This window comes from Ostrea edulis, chromosome 4 (genome assembly GCF_947568905.1).
Source record: "Ostrea edulis chromosome 4, xbOstEdul1.1, whole genome shotgun sequence".
NCBI lineage: Eukaryota > Metazoa > Mollusca > Bivalvia > Ostreida > Ostreidae > Ostrea > Ostrea edulis.
In genome coordinates, this window is record NC_079167.1 from 64,838,153 (window position 1) to 64,857,966 (window position 19,814).

A 19,814-nucleotide genomic window follows, 5' to 3' on the forward strand; every position below is an offset into this window, starting at 1 on the left:
ATCTTCGCCTTGCACACAAGTACTCTGAAGTTGACATTAAAAGATGCTCACCTTCTTTGTCGATCTTGTTTTGGAAGCCCCATGGGCAAGAATTGTGGTCCTTTATTATAAAATCTTACGAATCAGATTTTATTCAAAAGCTTCTAAATCAGAAAAAAATTGCTACGGTGTTCTAATCGACATTGGGTTAGACTGACGACGTTTTATCTATTTAAAGATATCACAGAGTCGTCCACATCTTTTTCATGCTTGGATCTTTTATTGCACATAAATTTTAACAGTAAACTAGCAACTTTATGAAAAACGGAATGATTTCAACTTCTCCATCGTCAACTTTTCATATTTATGTAGCAATATTCCATTACCACCTGCATATGATGATAACGCATATCTACTGATTTGATACGTAAGAGCTTGTTCTGCGCATGGTAAGTTTTGAAGTGGAGGTAGGCTACTGAAAAATTGATGTTTACAAGGCTATCGACAGTTTCGTTTAAAGTCAGCATTTTGCAAATGAAAAGGTCGTTATAAAGATCTGATTTATCAATACAATTAGTCATTGGTTCAAATGCTGTCTGACGTGTTTCAAACCAATTGTTAGGTCGTTATTTACACATTGATGTTGATTACGGATTACTCCGTTTACCTGATCGAGATATAGGATTCGGGGTGGATGTTACCGATGTACAGGGAATGTTTGCTCCTCCTTGGCACCAGATACCACCTTTGGTTTGTCCTGGTATGTTTAGGGGTCGTTTGTTGACCTAATTTGAATGTTGTATACTTTATAGAAGTTATGAGACTGATCAATATTTGTTATCTTCACCCTTTTCATTAACCTGTCAATTAACTGGTGAAGATTTGAAATAGGTTCGTTGGAATGATTTTTAAGTATTACAGTTTTTTTAATTAGAATGTCATTTTTTGATATTGGGTTTTTCATAACGGTGACGTATGGTAAATCCCGTTGTAATTCTTTTTAAAACATACCCCTTCCTTTATTGTTTAAAAGTTAATGAATCCATCCTTACAGTTTTTAGCTCTTCAAAGAGCTAATCATATGGCCATATGTCTGGCGTGCGGTGTGTGGTGTGCATCAACTTTTTGGAAAAGGGGCTATATGCAAGGTGAAGACAACGAACAGTGATCAAGAACCCCTTGGCCAATTTTTGTCCAATTTGTCACAGGTTATTCTTGGCCCAAGGGCTTTCATTTGTACTAAAACTAGGGTTGTGACCCTTTAACAAGGGGGAGATAATTAGGAAAATGCAAACAAAAGTAGTGGTTGCTAAAAAATCTTCTTAAGAACCACTGGGCAAATTATCACCAAACTTATGCATAAGGATGAGGATAGGTTATAGATAAAAATTGTTCAAGGCATCATTGTGATCTCAAAGTCACTTCAAAGTTGACCTTAAATTTTGTTTTGTTAAAACTTTGCTATTTTGCTTTTAAAATGTAAGAACTAGGTTCATCAAATTTTGTCAGTTGATGCACCCTAGGACCTGATATCATGTCTCAAAAGTAGGTCATGGTGACCTACTTTTTTGAATTTCGCAGGTAATTATTATTAAATGGATTTTGATGCATATCTTCGACACTCTTGAGCTTATGATCATCAAAAGTTGTCAGTTGATGGATCATGGGACTTTAAAATGCGTCATGTGAAAAGTATGTCACCATGCCCTACTTTCTGAATTGTATGGCTAATCATTTATGAATATATTTTAGGTTGTTATTTCAGATACCGAGAGGTTTAGAATCATCAAACCTTGTAAGTTGATACGTCTAGAGGCTTCGAAACATATTTATTTAAAAAAAAAACGTTGGTCACAGTGACCTACTTTTAGAATTTTGCAGACAAAAAACGTTGGTCACAGTGACCTACTTTTAGAATTTTGCAGACGTTCAAATTTCACATTTTCAATTTTAGATGCATATTTTGGACACTATGAAAGCTAGGATCATCAAACTTTGTCAGTTGGTGCATCTTGAGTCTTCATAGTTTGTTGACCAAAATGTAGGTCACCGTGACCTTTGGAATTTGACGGCTATAATTTAATATTTCAGACACTATTTGACTTACAATTATCAAACTTTGTCAGTTGATGTATGTTGAGTCTTCAGAGAGTGTTGACTAAAAAGTAGGTCACCATGATCTATTTTTTTTATTTTTACGGCTATATTTGAATATTTCAGATAGTGTTTGACTCCATCAAACTTTGTCAGTTGATGGGTCTTGGGTCTTCAGAGTGTATCGACCAAAACGTAGGTCACTGTGACCTACTTTTGGAATTTGACGTTTATATCTGAATATTTCAGATAATATTTGACTTCAATTATCAAACTTTGTCAGTTGATACATCTTGAGTGTTTGGAGTGTGTCGACCAAAACGTAGGTCACTGTGGCCTTCTTTCGGAATTTGACGGCTATATTTGAATACTATTTGACTTGTCAGTTGATGCATTTTGAGTCTTCAGTGTGTCGACCAAAAGTAGGTCACCGTGACCTACTTTTGGACAGTTACATTTACATTTCCAGGTACTGTTTTACTTAACATCATCAAACTTTGTCAGATGAAGTATCTTGAGTCCTCGGAGTGTGCAGACTATAAACTAGGTCACCTTGATCTGCTTTTTTAACTTCAAAGCTATATCTAAATCAAATGCTAAGAGGCCTAGAATCATGAACCTGTTTCAGTTGATGTATCTTGAGTCCTAGGAGTGTGTCAATTAAGAAGTAGGTCACTGTGATATACTTTTTGAATTCCATGGCTATATTTAGATATTTCAGATACGAAGTGGCTTAGATCCATCAAACTTATTACGTTGATGCATCTTGGCTTCTCAGAGTGTGTCAGCTAAAAGGGAAAGCGGAAGGGCAAGTATATAGCTAGTTTTTCGTAATGGTTGGCTAGGGTATAACGACTAAGTACTATAGTTGATACAATCAATCCATTTCATACATATTCCTTGGTCTGTATTACAAATCCATCAGTGACTAAGTCAATACGAATGTTGAAAGGTTGTGTAGAAAAGCATCAGGACAAAGTCGCAGTTGAAGTGAAGTACCACTGATGTAGCGGCAGAACTGTGGCTCTCTGAATAATTGGGAGAGACTGATTCCTTTTCACAAGCAGCTACATTTCTGCCGCTCACACTGATGTACATTTTTGTTACTGCCTCAATGCCTGTAGCAATTCTAAAGTAGGTGAATTGATCCAAATACTTTTGAAATGGTGTGGGGTATTTGACAGTAAATCAATGTCTTTAAATAGTTATTTTACTAATGTAGCTATCTTTTATTTTGAACTTTCAACCAATATAAATTAAAAGGATGATTTTTTTGTTTTAGTTATAAAGTTTACTTTCGTTATCTGCTTTGGCATACGGTACATACAATCTACTTAATCATCTTAGTGAATTGCCAATATTCGACCTATTAGAATTAAACGCCGGTTGATTACTTTCAGGTCGTGGTGAGTACTGGGCAGTTTGTTGTAAGACTTTACTCGTACGAAAACCCACAGGGAACGGACTACGATGGAACCTGCTGTGATTCTGATGTCGCTAAATGTCAACTGGACAAGTGTGATTTTAAATTCGATATATGTATAGGGTAAGTATAGGACAAGGGAGAGGTGTCCTGTTACATGTAGTATTACCTCATAGCAGAAATGAGTCCTGGAAAATATGAAATCAGAGGATTGTCTACTCCTGTGAATCAACAGAGGGAATTTCACGGCCAGAATTATAATTTGAAAATACTTTTCTAAGCACTTCATTCCTTAAAAAATAGCTTGCATCTGTTTTAATTATTACCCGCTTTCTCTATGACAAGTGCATGGCGGTAAATATTGCATCATTTCCTATCATGTCCATTTCTTTATGTATAGAAAAGATCGTGGAGGGCATGACTGCACCTATGGAAAGAAGCAGATTATCGCTATTCCAAATCTGAACAACATCGACTTCAATGATATCAAGGATCACATCCTCCGCTTTCCAATCACAAACAGCCTGAAGGTATCAAGCAGCACACCGTTTTCTATAATTTCGTTGTTTATCTAAGAATTCTATTTGAATGATCCATTGTACCAATGAAAAAAAAAATTAGTATGACAAAATTACTAATACGTGCTGCTGTGTTGATGTCTACACTTTGTTTTAACATTATTTTAGTACGTTATTTAGATTTTTACTTTAATATCATCTTTAATACGTCCTGCTGTCCTGATGTTAAAATATTAACTGCTGTGTTCATGTTTACATTATATGTTAACAGTACGCCTTGATGCGTTGATGTTCACACTGTGTGTTAACAGTACGTTCTTATGTGTTTACGAATAGATTTTGTTTTATCAATCATTATTTCTAGTACGCTCTTATTTCTTGATGTTTAGATTTTGTTTGAAGATTCAAATAATACGTGGACTAACTTTTTTTTCTGAACGTCATATTATATACAAAATTGGTAGTTATAATCAGACAATAAATGATCTTCGCCTTTCATAATTTCGTTACGATATATCAGAAAATATTTTAAAACTTAAAGCCGAAAAATGAGTGCACAGGCCATGGTAAAATTTTGTTATTTACAAAAATGCATCATGGAAGGTGAAGATAACGAACAGTGATCACTCTCATAACTCCTACAAGCAATACAAAATAGATAGTTAGGCAAACATGGACCCCTGAACACACACATAAATATGGAAAGTTGACGATGGAGAAGCTGAAATCATCCTGTTTGTCATAAAGTTGAGTTTTTCGTTTGCGGTTAATATCTACTTTAAATAAGATATCTAAGTATGAAGCAGAAGTGGACGACTCTGTGGTGTCTTTTATTTCGAGCTCGCAGGGATATATCGAATCGACATATGAATGAAAGTTATTACTGTTGATAGATAAAACGTCGTCAATTTATCTAAATGTCGAATTGAAGACCACAGCAAGATATTTTTTCTTCTCACGTAGAAGTTTCTGAATAAATTCTGCTTCATTTGAATATAAAAACAGGTCAGCTAATAAAAGAGCACAATTCGTGCCCATGGGAATTCCAACAGACTGTTGAAAGACCTGATCACTAAAGACCACAAAAATATTGTTAATGAGGAACTTTAACATATTTTTTAATTCAACTTCAGAGTACTTGTGCGTGGAATCAGAGTGGTATTAAACAAAGTAATTGTTTCGACGACTGATCTATCAAAAATGACACTAGAACAGAATAAAATTTATGCATTCTTGTAGAGAATCATTACTTCATTTTATTAGGGAAGTTTTAACGTAATATGTCAATTCGTTTCATGGAAATCGATTACAGAAAGTAGGTAGTTATCTTTCGTGAAGGTAAAAACAGCGAATGGCCATAAAATTCTGTGTTGCACTCCGGAAATATCCAATGGAAACTCTTAAAATGCTGGGGAAAAAACGGGTTATATGTCAAAAGAGAGTCGTGTTTTAGTGTACAAATGACAGACGATTGTGTAGTGGTAGAGACTCTGTATTGGATGACGAACGTAGGAATTGAATCATTTGTGAAGAACTTGTTGAATAAGTAACGCTATGGAAAATGATGGCCGCGTCGCTGTCGCGGAATTATCAGATCTCTTTGATGTTACCTCCGGCACCGTCTTCAATATTCTTACTGAGCATTTGGAAATGAGAAGAGTTGCAGCTCGCTAAATATTTAGACGGTAAAGCTAGAAGACACCACAGGCTGTGTAATATGTAAAGAAGAATATATTGAGAAACTGGGAAACGCGACGCTGTGTCGTTGGGTTTTGACGTAACGATGTTCCGTGGTGAAAGAACATACTGGGTTTTTTTAAAAATTATATATCACGGATACTATTTGATCAAACAGGATGAAATATTCCACGTTGATAAAATAAATGATTTCAAATCCCATTATGTGTTGAATTTTATTTTTCAAAAAATATATATACGAGAGAGACATTGTCTACGTAGTTTTGAATGAACCTCGCATTACGTCCTGCTGTTTCCTATCTTTCGATTTCGTTCTAATATTATTTTTAGTATATTTTTATGTGCTTGTGTTGATGCTAATGAGCTGATGTTTATTTATTTTTCTGATGTTTAGGCTTTGTTTTAATATCATTTCTTGTGTTGTCGCTAATGAGTTGATATTTATTTATTTTTCTGATGTTTTAATATTCTTTTTTGTGTTGTTGCTGATGTTTATTTTTGTGTGTTTATAGGATCCTTTGTTTATAAGAGTGAATGTGACAGATCAGGATACGGGCGATTCCTCAGTGATGGTCGACTCCTTCCATTTAGTCTTCAACTCAGCTGCCTACTATAACGACACAGTGATTGAGTATACGGATTATCTCATCACAGGAGAAAGAACACAACATCCATCCAAGTGAGCATTTAGTAATTTATGTTTTTCAAAAATAATAATTCAAGTTGAGTTCCTATGTTGAGAAAATCTAACTACGTCAAAGAGTTAAATTGTGTACGTATTTGTTTCCATGTATTAGCATTACAAGTAGTGATGGTATTGATTGTGTGCAAAAATATTTACTGCAATGTACTAAGCTTAGTACACGAGTATCTATTCTGGGAGATAGATTATGTATGTTAAAGAACAAAGATATCAAATAATGAATCAACCCATAGCAAAACAATTATAATAATTAGAAAAATTAAGGAATTTATGTACAGAATTCACACGGTTAACATTTTACTTTTTATGTATTGCTTGGTCTCAGATTGAATGTAAGTGTGGCGTCATACTGTGATCAGAACTACTATGGAGAAAACTGTGACATCAACTGTGTTGCTGAGAATTTTGGTTGTAATGGACGTTATAAATGTGGGGCTAAAGGAGAGAAGATTTGTAACTCTGGTTGGACGGGTACAGATTGTGATGTACAGATCACGGGGGGAGAGGGAGACTGTGGATTCTACAGAGGTGAGACTGTACAGTCATGTAAAAAATATTGGGAATAATTCTATAATCCATGTCGTAAAAATATATACGTTAACTGTTATATTGCTGTTCTAATTTGTACGTAGATTCTACGGAGCTACTGCCCAGCTTATGGGTAGGTACATACACCTGCCCAGGTGAGTCGCCACAGGTAATACAGATGAATGTAATTCCAAGAAATGCAGATGAAATATTCACCTCAGCAGTTTTATCCTTTGCTGGGATCTCGGTTACTACTAGAGGGACTTATGGATATAGACAACTGCTCACACAGGGCACAATGAACCAAGGCAATATCACTGATGTCATATTTCATGGTTCACAGCCACCTATGAATTTGTCCTCAATGTCAGGGGATCTGGAAATCAATCAAAAATCATCAGGGAAAAAGAAGTGTACTGTAGTTCTGAATATGCGAAAATGTAAGTAAAGTTAAAGCTGACATGAATCAATAAATATAGTAGAATTCTCAGTGTCCGCCACATTTCTCTGCTTATCCGCCACATTAGATGAATATTCTATTGTTATATCATCAGCGTTTGCATTGTATATAAGGGGTGCGTTTTGCTACGCTTCACTTCAGTGTTTCCGATTTACCTGTGCGGGTAACTTCGACAGGTAACACGTACATCTCCGATACTATGGTATAGGGCATGGCAAAGAAATTAAATCCTATTTTAGAACACCATGCAGTGCTCCAAATTACAATAAAAATATCATACAGTAGTAAATCATTCCAAAAGCTTTGTATAAATAAATCTAGAATGGCTTTTCTTTACGTGAATGTATATCTGTACAGTTGCAGTAAACATGTCAAAATTAAGAAATATTTTTATCTATTGATAGTATGGAATAAGCAAAGGGCATAAAAATTTATGCCATTTACATTCACTTCAAGCAACATGCAAATACATAAATACTACTGTAACTTATGCACATGACATGTATGCTGACCATGAAAACGCATCGAATGCGGACGACTATTTACCTGGGTCTACTCGTAATATCTGTAAAGGACCGCAGATCTACGTGTACACTGCCGAAAATACTCTAAGTAGTAGTAAAAATTTCCTTTATTTGCATAATTCAAGAATCAAAACGATAAAATCCATTTGTATTCCATAGTAAAGACGTTGTCACTTCTTGTACAGACCGCGACACACTTACTCCGTGCCGATCAGCTATCTTCAATCAGGAAAAGTATCAGAGTAGAATATTTACCCTGAATTGTGCATGAATCCTTACATCGTATGATTTACTGGCCAGAGTGTTGCAGATTTGTAAATCGGGAAATCATTTAGCTACACAAATCATAAATTGCGCATGATCATATAGTTTGCATATACTGTACAACACTGTACAAGCGTATGGGGTTGGAGAGAGAGAGAGAGAGAGAGAGAGAGAGAGAGAGAGAGAGAGAGAGATTCAAACGATGCCTAAATCGCGGTGCAGATAACGGTATTATGCCCTTGCACTTTCTGTAAAAAGAAAATATGTCTTAGTAAAAATAGATATAAAATTCATGATCGTTATGTCATTTCATAAAAAGAGCATGTAGCAACACAAAATGTGATAACAACTCAAAATGTATTATAAACTATAATTATCTTCAATTACTTCAGTAATTTGGCGCTCAATAGATCCTGTATAGCTATGACATTTTGCTTTATTACATTCTGCGTTAAACTCGACGCAAATCGTACTAATGCAAAATGTAATAATTGAGTTTATCATATTCTGCATCGTTGTCAGACACATATAATCAAGGGGAGGGGACCTTTATTATTAATTGTTTATTTGTTGTTTTGTAATATGCACATAAAATATATATTGTGTGACTCCCACTTGGGCCTAGCATGAAATTTTTAATATAATGGTAGAAAACGCCCACTATCACCATCAATTAAGAAAATGAAGATTGGGTAAAAAAAAAAAAAACTATGAGGCACTCATAGTAGAGGACTCTATTCACCCCACCCCACCCCTAACCTCCAACGATTGAGGACAATGAAGTGTGGGGGATTATTGAGGCATTCAAAGTAAAAGGCTCTTTCACTCACACCCTCCCCTCCCACGAATTAGGACTTTGAACATCGGACGAAACATCTTGGTTTGTTTGGGTATTTTGTTTTGTTTTATCATTGTTTTGTTCATCTTTTTTTTTAAATTATCATTTTGAATGACAAAATCTTTGAAGAATCCAATTTTCCATTTTTTTTCCTTTCGGTCCCCCCCCCCCCGACCCTTCCCCTTTGAAAATGACGATACATGCCTGGTTATTACACTTTGCGTTGCTACACATGCATGTATATTGATTGTATGATGTAGAATTGCACCCCTTACCAAGTTTTCCTTCATTTACAGTGTAAAAATTCACGAATATACATGTATAAATGCATGTATTCAGAAAAATTGCATGCATGCATTGCAGGACTATAGCATGTGTGTGTTTTAACGTTTCTGTAAAATGCCATAATGATTACTTTCAGGCTTGAGTGTAATTTATGCATAAATATTTTCATTTCCTAGATCTGGTCCAATGGATATATACTGAAAATAGGCATACCACTGTTCGTCGAAATTTCAAATTCAAATGTATTCGAAAAGATATTAATGAAATTCGTGTTGGGGTTTTATTTGATATGATACAATGTCAGTATACTATTATACATAAGTGGTATTTGGAAAAGATAAAGCTATAAACATTTTATTTTTTGACTCATAGTATCAATATCTATATGGTCACGAAAAAAACATTACATAATTCATATTCGGATTCATATACTGATTTAGATATCAATAAAAACAAAGCTGCATAGTTCGGGAGGGGGGGGGGGTCCTAATGAGTCTGATGAAATTAAAAGAAAGAAACCCACATTTGCGTTCAATCTACATGTAGATGCACTTCAAAATGAATTCATTTCTGCTCTGACCGAAAGCACATGTTTCTAATTTTTTTTTCTAACATACAGAGTCCGTATTTTCTACATGTAAAGTTCTTACTAATATAATTATATTTTTTTAATTTCTAACGGTAAATTAAATTACATTTCAAAATTAAGGATTATCTCCTTCATGTATAGCTCTTATCCTTGGACGAATTTGGCTCCACTTGTTTGGCACGCTGTTTTTGGCTATATTTAGATCTAAAACTTCATAGTTATTTCGGATTTCAAACATTTCGCTTGAGCATCACTGAAGAGACATTATTTGTCGAAATGCGCATCTGGTGCATCAAAATTGGTACCGTATAAGTTTTACATGTACATGTATAACAACCCATGCAACTCCTGTTGGTTTCCAATATATTGTCAATCACTTTTAGAATAGATAAACTCTTTTAATGCTTGTAAGCTTGCATTTATATCAGTGATCAATTTTCTTTCCTTCTGTGAAATTATATTGTACATAGGACAGTCTCTCTCTCTCTCTCTCTATCTCTCTCTCTCTGTTTAATCAATGACTATGTACATGCAAAGTGACCGTAAATACATATGAGATTCCCAAAGAGAAAATGAATCTTGGAAGCTGTATTATATTTTCATTCATATATTCCCTTATACATATATATTTATGTAATCAACTGTAATATTTTGGTAATGTGATACCCGTATTTTCACCCATATGTACATATCCGATCAAAATTTTGAATTGTGCGTGCAATGTATTCAACCAGATACTCAGTGTATATGTACGTTCATGACCAGATACTCAGTGTATATGTACGTGCATGACCAGATACTCAGTGTATATGTACGTGCATGACCAGATACTCAGTGTATATGTACGTGCATGACCAGATACTCAGTGTATATGTACGTGCATGACCAGATACTCAGTGTATATGTACGTGCATGACCAGATACTCAGTGTATATGTACGTGCATGACCAGATTTCTGATTATTTGACTCTGATATCTCCCCTGATTGAAGACATCCTCATTGGCACGTGCGAAGTATGTCGCAGTCCGTATAATGGAATGACAACGTGTTGTAAAGTTCTGTAGATATACAAACGTTTATCATTTTGTTCCGTGGATTTATCAGAATAAAGAGAATCTAACATTTTCGGTAAGTGCATATCTCTGGTTCCTGTTGAATAGATGTCCGCATTTGATGCGTTTTTGGCGAGTATGCTATGTGCATTACATATTATGCACATGTACCTGTATTTTGCAAAATATATATTTTATGCTCTTTGCTTTTTCCATTCTCTCAGTATATAATTAGCAAATGATTTCTCCGCATTTATTTCATAATAAACTGCAAATACTTGCAATGCATGCAAGTTCATGTATGCAAGAAAAGGTTTTTTTCCGCATTTTGGTCTAAATTATCTAAACTTTCAGAATGTTTCACTGATACACAAATATATTTTGTGATTTTGAGCAATGCATGATGTTTCAAAACGTGATTTCATTTATTCATTTTACATTCCCTATACATAACTATCAGAATTGTGCACTGGTCGAGTCCAGCTAGAAAATCACTCAGGTGTGACAATGACATTTAGGGTATATACGGGTTGAGTAAATTAGGCTACCTGAGAGAAATATGGCGGATAAGATGAGAAATGTGTACGTATTTATCAATTCATGTCAGCTTTGATACGCACTTCATTTCTTCCCTTTTTAAAGAAGTCTTTAGTCAAGTAAAATATTTCTTATAAATAGTTTGTATTAAGATACTTCGTTATCTTCACCTTTTATTAACATGGTTTAAGTGTTTTGATTATTATCACTCAGAAGTTAACTCAATACATATAAGTTTACTACTATGTCTGACATCTCGGTGTTATTGTCAACATCCCAGGACTTAAAGGTACAGGTCCATTCTCAAGCCTGGCATACTATCAATTATAAGTTACATGCTACTTGTTAGCAGTAATTTGCAGCAGATCATTTTGGAAGTATAAGTCATACCTTATCTGGGCTAGCATTGACGATGCAACTAGGCATGAATATCAGGAACTAAGCTCTGCTTCAATTGCTGTATGTGACCCATGTTTTACTTATGATACCATTTTACTGGATGCTTGACCAGGATACTTTTAAACGTTTGTGGTAGTTATAATTCAAAGAAACTACTATACTAATTACATTGATCTGTCTAATTACACTAAGTACATTGATCTGTCTAATTACACTAAGTATATTGATCTGCCTACTGCACTAAGTACATTGATCTGTCTACTAGACTAAGTATATTGATCTGTCTACTAGACTGAGTACATTGATCTGTCTACTAGACTAAGTACATTGATCTGTCTACTAGACTGAGTACATTGATCTGTCTACTAGACTAAGTACATTGATCTGTCTATCAGACTAAGTACATTGATCTGTCTACTAGACTGAGTACATTGATCTGTCTACTAGACTAAGTACATTGATCTGTCTACTAGACTGAGTACATTGATCTGTCTACTAGACTAAGTACATTGATCTGTCTATCAGACTAAGTACATTGATCTGTCTACTAGACTGAGTACATTGATCTGTCTACTAGACTAAGTACATTGATCTGTCTATCAGACTAAGTACATTGATCTGTCTACTAGACTAAGTACATTGATCTGTCTACTAGACTAAGTACATTGATCTGTCTACTAGACTGAGTACATTGATCTGTCTACTAGACTAAGTACATTGATCTGTCTATCAGACTAAGTACATTGATCTGTCTACTAGACTGAGTACATTGATCTGTCTACTAGACTAAGTACATTGATCTGTCTATCAGACTAAGTACATTGATCTGTCTACTAGACTGAGTACATTGATCTGTCTACTAGACTAAGTACATTGATCTGCAGATGTGTTTACGTATGTATTTACGCTACAAATCGTGCTGTGGATGCTGTATTAACTAGTAAAGTGAGGGATCAGCTAGAATTACTTGAGGCGTATCTATTCCAAATTAACTTTCGGCACTATCCAAACATAAATTACATGAGTGAAATATCTGTTTCTTGTCATCATGGTGGGTATTTTTGCAATGAATTGTTTTGATTTTCCTTGGTGAATAACTTATCTAGAGTATTGCAGCTTCAGCTGCTACAAGTGTTGTGAATTTTCTGTAAGTTTGTGAGTACATGCTGTACATATAACCATTTCTTCTGTATCTGAAAATATTCCACACGCCTAAAATGCGTGTGGTTCGTAAGAATTGGTAGAATATCTCCCAAGAGTTTTATGTGCTGTTTTCAGTTATTGATTTGGTCTATCAATCAATTTGTAATTCTCCTTTCTATTTCATAGTGATAGTTCTGTCAGTTAGTTTGTCTTCTAGTCATACTAGTACTACATGAGCATATCATATTATATTTTGTGAAGACATTCATTCTTTAAATAATAAGTGTGTTTCAGCTTATTTGAACCAATGTGGAGCTGGGACTTGTGTGAGATATGGACAAAAGAAGGAGGAATACTACTGTTGTTGTGGTGGTGATAAAGGTACATTCTATTGGATGATCTGTGAAATAGATAAATACTTCATGAAAATGTGAAGATAACAAACAGTGATTGATCTCATAAATCCTATCAAGACTGCAAAATTAAGCGTAAGGCAAATACAGACCCCTGTACAAACCAGAGGTGGGATCAGGTGCCTAGAAGGAGTACGCACCCCCTGTCAACCGCTCCCACATGAACCTCATATATCGTAATCGGAGTAATCTGTAGTCAAAATCAGTGTGTAATGGCCTAACAAATTGGTATGAAACATGTTAGACAGCATTTAACCCAATGACAGGTTGTATTGGCAAACAAGGTCGTTATAACGACCATAGAATTTGGGAAATCCTGACTTTAAACGAAATTGTTGAAAACCTTCAACTTATTTATCAGTAGCCTGCCACTGAACATATGCAGAACAAGCTCTTGCGTACCGAATCAGTTGAGAGATATAAACATCATAAACAGGTGATAGTGGAATATTGCTACACAAATATGGGAAGTTCACGATGCAGAAGCTGAAGTCATACCGCAATAAAGTTGAGTTTGTTTGCCGTTAAAGTTAACATATATGTTCAATAAAATATCTAAGTATGAAGTAGATGTGGAAGCCACTGTGGTGTCTTTTATTTCGAGTACATTAAGATATATCGAATTCATATATGAATAAATAAATGAGTATTAAACGTCGAGTTGCCTGTTTTAATATACAGCTTGCTTCAGCTTGAGATTTATGTTTCTCAGAAACCACCAACCCATTATCAACCAGGTTTACACGTGTAAGAATGTTTAGATTTACAAATAAAGATGCAAGTCCCTTTCAAAGACTAGAGGCTAGAAAAAACCGTAAAAAAAAGTTAATCGTGTACAAATTCTTGTAGTATTTTCATCTTTTCTAATCAAAATTTGTTCGTCGTTTGTTGTCATTAACTTTTCACATTTTTAACGTCTTCTCCAAAACAACCAATAAGATTTACTACAAAGCATTCATAAGATAAAGACATTCGAATTTACTTAAACAAAGCGCCACATCCCACTTTATTCCAAACAAACACATAGGGTTGTGTTTTAATTGAATATTCATATGAAGAAATATTTGCCCGGAGAAGCTAAAAGTGCATAAACACCTCCTTATATCACTGTTCGTTATCTTCACCTTGCATAGTGTAACTTCAGATTTGTTCAGACCATGATCTAGGTGTTATGGCGGCGCCACAGTATAGACATAATTTTTTTCCATTCGGATACACATTTTGTTCTTAGAATCTCGTATGCTTCTCTTGGCTATCAAGTGGGCCTCCATGAACGAGTGGTTAGAGCATCGCGCTCAAAATCACACGGCCTCTCACCTCTGGTCGGCGCGGGTTCGAATCCCGCTCGCGTCGGTAAGTGAGAAAGTTTCCCAGTTTACTTTCGGAAGGTCGGTGGTCTCTTCCCAGGTACTTCCACCAACAGAAAACTGGGCGTCACCAGATAACTGAAAAATTGTTGAGTGTGGCGGAAAACATAAAACAAGAGGCCCAGGGGCCTTATAGGTCACCTGAGTATCATGTAACAACCTTCCAATGTTTGAATTAGGTTTGTGTTTAAATATAAGAATTTTACTTTTGGATGGAAGAAACATTGAATAGCTATGTGGTCATGAAGTACATGTGTCATTTTTATGTTCAATCAATAATCCTTTTTAAAAAACCTAGGTCTGAGACATCATAAAGAAAAGGGTTATTTACTCCTTAGATAAAACCAATATAAGAAGATTTTCAAAGAATTTCTACATTTTCACTATATGACCAATAGAGCCCCACCCTAACACAAGAACCCCTGCCCCAGGGGCCATGAATTTCACAATTTTGGTAGAGGGCTCAACGCTCATTATAATTATGCCCACAGTTTGGCTTCTTGATGTCCAGGAGTAAAGAAGATTTTTAAAAATTACACTCATTTTGATGGTTTTTGCCCCACCCCTCAGGCCCCAGGGGGACAGGGACCACGAATTTCACAATTTTTGTTCCCCTCCACCCACAGATGCTATATGCCAAAATTGGTTGAAATTGGTTCAGGGGTTTTAGAGAAGAAGCTGAAAATGTTCAAATGTTAACGCACGACGACGGACAAAAACAGATAGCAATAGGTCACCTGAATGATTCAGGTGACCTAAAAAACAAAAGCGAATTATTTTGTATGAAATGAGAGCAAAATAGAAAATCTTCTCAAGAAGCAAAAGGGTGCACATTATACTTTTAAACTATGCTAGACTCTTAATGAACAAGTATAATGTATATTCATTTTTGTTCAAGCCATGACCTCTGGGGCCAGCATAGTACCACAACGGTGGATTAAGTTTTACATATGAATGTGTTAGAGGCTTCTCAGGAATCACAAGGGTACAATTGTCTAATTGACATACAAGCATCTCTTTGTAGTGCAAGATCCGTTTTTGTCATTTCATGACCCGTGAAGCAAACGCCCCAATCGAATTTTAGACTTGACATTATTTTACACTGTTGGTGCTGCAATAAGTACTCTCTTTATATTTCTCTGAATGAATAAATTATCGCAAGTGGGATGCACCTCTTGTTAAAACGTTTCCTTTAACATTTGACTTTTACGATAAGTTTAATATAATGGAAGGACCATTAATTGACTGGCATCTACTGTGCTCTTATTCAGTATTTTAGTTTATTTGCGGGTACAAATCACCCATGGTTCAATTGTTTTATACCTACAAGATAAAAATTGTACTTGAAATATATTTCTGATGCATTCATATATAATTTTCTAATTTAATTATACCCCCCGAACGAAGTTCAGGGGGGTATATAGGAATTACTCTGTCTGTCCGTCTGTCTGTCTGTGCAGATTCGTGTCCGGGCCATAACTTCTTTTTTTCTTTGACTTAGACATACCATATTTGGCACACAGGTGGATCACCATGAGACGATGTGTCGAGTACCTTCATGACCTCTATATGGCCTTGACCCTTGGTATCAAGGTCAAAATTAAAGTGTTTTTTTTTTTACAATGGATTCGTGTCCGGGCCATAACGTCTTTGTTCTTTGACATAGGCATACCATATTTGACACATGAGTGTATCACTATGAGACCATGTGTCATGTACCTTCATGACCTCCATATGACCTTGACCTCAAGGTAAAGATTAAAGGTTTTTTTTTTTTACAATGGATTCGTTTCAGGGCCATGACTTCTTTGTTCTTTGACATATGCATACCATATTTGACACACGAGTGTATTACCATGAGACGATGTGTCGGGTACCTTCATGATCTCTATATGACCTTGAACTTTGACCTCAAGGTCAAAATTGATTGTAGGGTTTTGACATAGTCATACCATAAGACATGGGTGTATCACCATGAGACTATGTGTTATGTACATTCATGACCTCTTTATGACCTTGACCTTTGATCTCAAGGTCAAAATTATAGGTTTATGCCATGGATTTGTGTTCGGACTATATCTTCCATTTTCTTCTACAAAGGCATACCATATTTTTACACTCAGGAAAGAGGTAATTTATACCTATTAACAATACCCTTTGGGAGATTGGGGTAAGCGGGGGGTATTCTTAGTGAGCATTGCTCACAGTACCTCTCGTTTGATTAGCATTCTTTTAAAATATAAATGCATCCCCCAAAATTTAGATTAAAAGGAAGCTCATCTTCAAGCTATGTCTCAGTGAATGAAGAAATAAAAGTATGTAAGAGTGTATGCCAAATAAAATCACAAATAGCCAGTTCTGAAGTTAAGCTTTTCAACTTTTTTAACATTCAAAATGTTAATCTTATACCTTATACCTATCGTTAATTCACATGTTCATATATTCCAGAGGTGATGAATTAGCTGTAGCAAACTTTGGTCCGGATTAATTTGCATTTAATTTCTTTTCAACAACACATGTACCAAATAATCTAATATTTTTTCAGCCTCTTCATATTGTGGATCAACCACCACTATAATGCAGTCAACGACCACTTCACCTAGTACTACAACACCTCCATCAACAACAATAACAACAGAGGCACCAACAACTACAAAACAGACAACACAGAAACCAACAACAAAGTCAACCACACCCACTACCCAAACAACAGCAGAGACAACAATTACCACTACCCAACCAAGAACACCAGAAAAAACAACAATATCAACAACACAACCTACAATAACACAAGAGACGACAACCACCAGCGAACCCACGACACAAAAAACGACAACAAAATCAACAACTACCACAACACAACCTACAACATTAGAAATAATAACACACACTACACAACCTACACTAACAGCGACTGAACCCATATCTCGACTGATGACAACAAAAACATCTCCCACAACAACACACCAATCTACCACAGGACAAACAAAGAGAGGGTCTACCACCACAAAATTCACCAAAACGCCAGGAATCACAAAATCATCAAGTTCCACCACAGACTCGCCACATCCCAATAAAGCTACCACAAGGAAAATAGCATCAACACCTGCCCTTCAGATTTCCCAGGAAAATATTTTCATCAATATTCTTGGTAAAATCTCTCTCTCTCTCTCTCTCTCTCTCTCTCTCTCTCTCTGTGTGTGTGTGTGTGTGTGTGTGTGTGTGTGTGTGTGTGTGTGTGTGTGTGTGTACTATCATATCTTGAGCCCATAGTTATGATCTTGATTTTAGCTTTTACTGATCTCAGCATCCATACACACATACTTTAGACGACATCAAGACTCAAACAAAGTAGCATATGAAGGTTTCTCACCACCAATGCTGGAATTATAATTACCGAGACGGAACAAATGATACTTTTACACTCTGGTAAAGGAATGAGCGTAATGTTTACAAAAATCTGCCAGTATTTTCGACAAACGTAATTGATGTTCATAATCCCAGGAAATATTACACTTACAAAAAAATACAGCCCTTTATCTGACAATATAAATTCGTTGAACACTTTCGACCTTTCATTTGGAAGAATGGGTATCTCAAAAACATCAATGACGTTTACGTCTGTGTACATGTTACAATGATCTCCTACTTCATAAAAGGCGGAGATAACGAACAATGATCAATCTCATAACTCCTATTATTCGCGAAAAAATTTCAAATTGATAAATTCACACCCTGGATTGTACTTCCAATTCTGCAACTGCCAAACCTAGAAGTGTTTACTTTCACAACTATGCAACGTTATCTTCAAAACAACCCACAGGAACACGTGTTATTTTCCGAAACTCCCACGTGATTTATATAGTGTTATCTCTTGAAAGGTTGAACTCGAATTAAACAAGCCACAAAAGAAATAGATGTTATGAATTTAGTGTTCAGAAATTTTCAAGTAATGTGTTTCCAATTTTTACTAGGAAAACTATTTCTCTATGCCTCTACTGTGATTAATTTAAAGTTAACTTGCTCTCTAATCTCACTTAGTTTGATTTTCATTTCATTTCAGTCATTAAGATGAAGAAGCAAGAAGAGTTGCAGTAGAATACGTTCACATTACAGACATGATCGTTTTGTATCTATTCTATGGAGGGATATTTTCGCCCCAAATTACATTCGCCCATCGCAAAATTAGAAAAACATTTTCTTAAAAACTAGTATCTTGCTATTTTAATGTAACAAATTAATTTTAATTTCATATTAGTCCATTTTTAAATTCGGCCATTTAGAATGAAAATGTCCCGGTTTGAATATTATATATATTATATGTATAGAAATTTTCAGAATAAAATGTAATTTTTCAATACCAGTGTCTATCTTGTTGCTCTTGTCATATTACACCTTGAAAAACGATGCTACGTTTTTGCGTACTATCTAAATCTTTCCAAACCAATCACTCAGCAATATTAATTAAATTGTTTATGAAATTGGTAGACGCTATGTATGAATTAAGTGACAGCCGCCACATAAATTAAGTGGCGGCCGCCAGTTCATAGGTTAAGTATTGATATCAATTATATGGCCTGGCAATTATTAGCTTCCGTAATTAGATGATGTGATTCATTTTTTGATTAAATGTGAAAAGTTTGTTGATGAAAGAAAATCTTTCTGTGATGTTATAGGGGGAAAAAACAGGAAAGAAATTTACTACACTCTATGATCAACAAAACTTCATTTACATATTATGTTCTGAAGAGCCATCTATTCTAAAAACTGGAAAATTTACTTTGAACAATATATGTAATGACACTGTATTTACATGCAACTGTTACGTTATCCCTTCTTTCTTTACTTCTGTAGGTACATGTATATATACAGTATTTGTCTGTATTTTCATGCTGCTCATTGAGGGCCCTTGATTGGAAAAATAAATATGTTCTATGTAAATATTTTCACCATGGCGATTACTTTCAGGTCGTGGTGAGTACTGATCAGTTCGTTGTAA

The 19,814-nt window shown here is 35.3% G+C and overlaps 1 protein-coding gene across 1 annotated transcript in view; it reads left to right on the forward strand.

The window, feature by feature from the left end:
- The window catches only part of LOC125670972 (mucin-22-like), a 20,410-nt gene extending 1,237 nt beyond the window's left edge, over positions 1–19,173 (forward strand). Inside the window, exons 2-9 of the mRNA XM_048906436.2 lie at positions 3,474–3,619; positions 3,897–4,026; positions 6,225–6,391; positions 6,741–6,943; positions 7,048–7,383; positions 13,330–13,416; positions 17,361–17,966; positions 18,879–19,173. Of these exons, the coding sequence (XP_048762393.2) occupies positions 3,474–3,619; positions 3,897–4,026; positions 6,225–6,391; positions 6,741–6,943; positions 7,048–7,383; positions 13,330–13,416; positions 17,361–17,966; positions 18,879–18,913 (1,710 nt within the window). The 3' untranslated portion in view covers positions 18,914–19,173. The remainder of the gene's footprint in view (positions 1–3,473; positions 3,620–3,896; positions 4,027–6,224; positions 6,392–6,740; positions 6,944–7,047; positions 7,384–13,329; positions 13,417–17,360; positions 17,967–18,878) is intronic.
- The last annotated feature ends 641 nt before the right edge of the window (positions 19,174–19,814 follow it).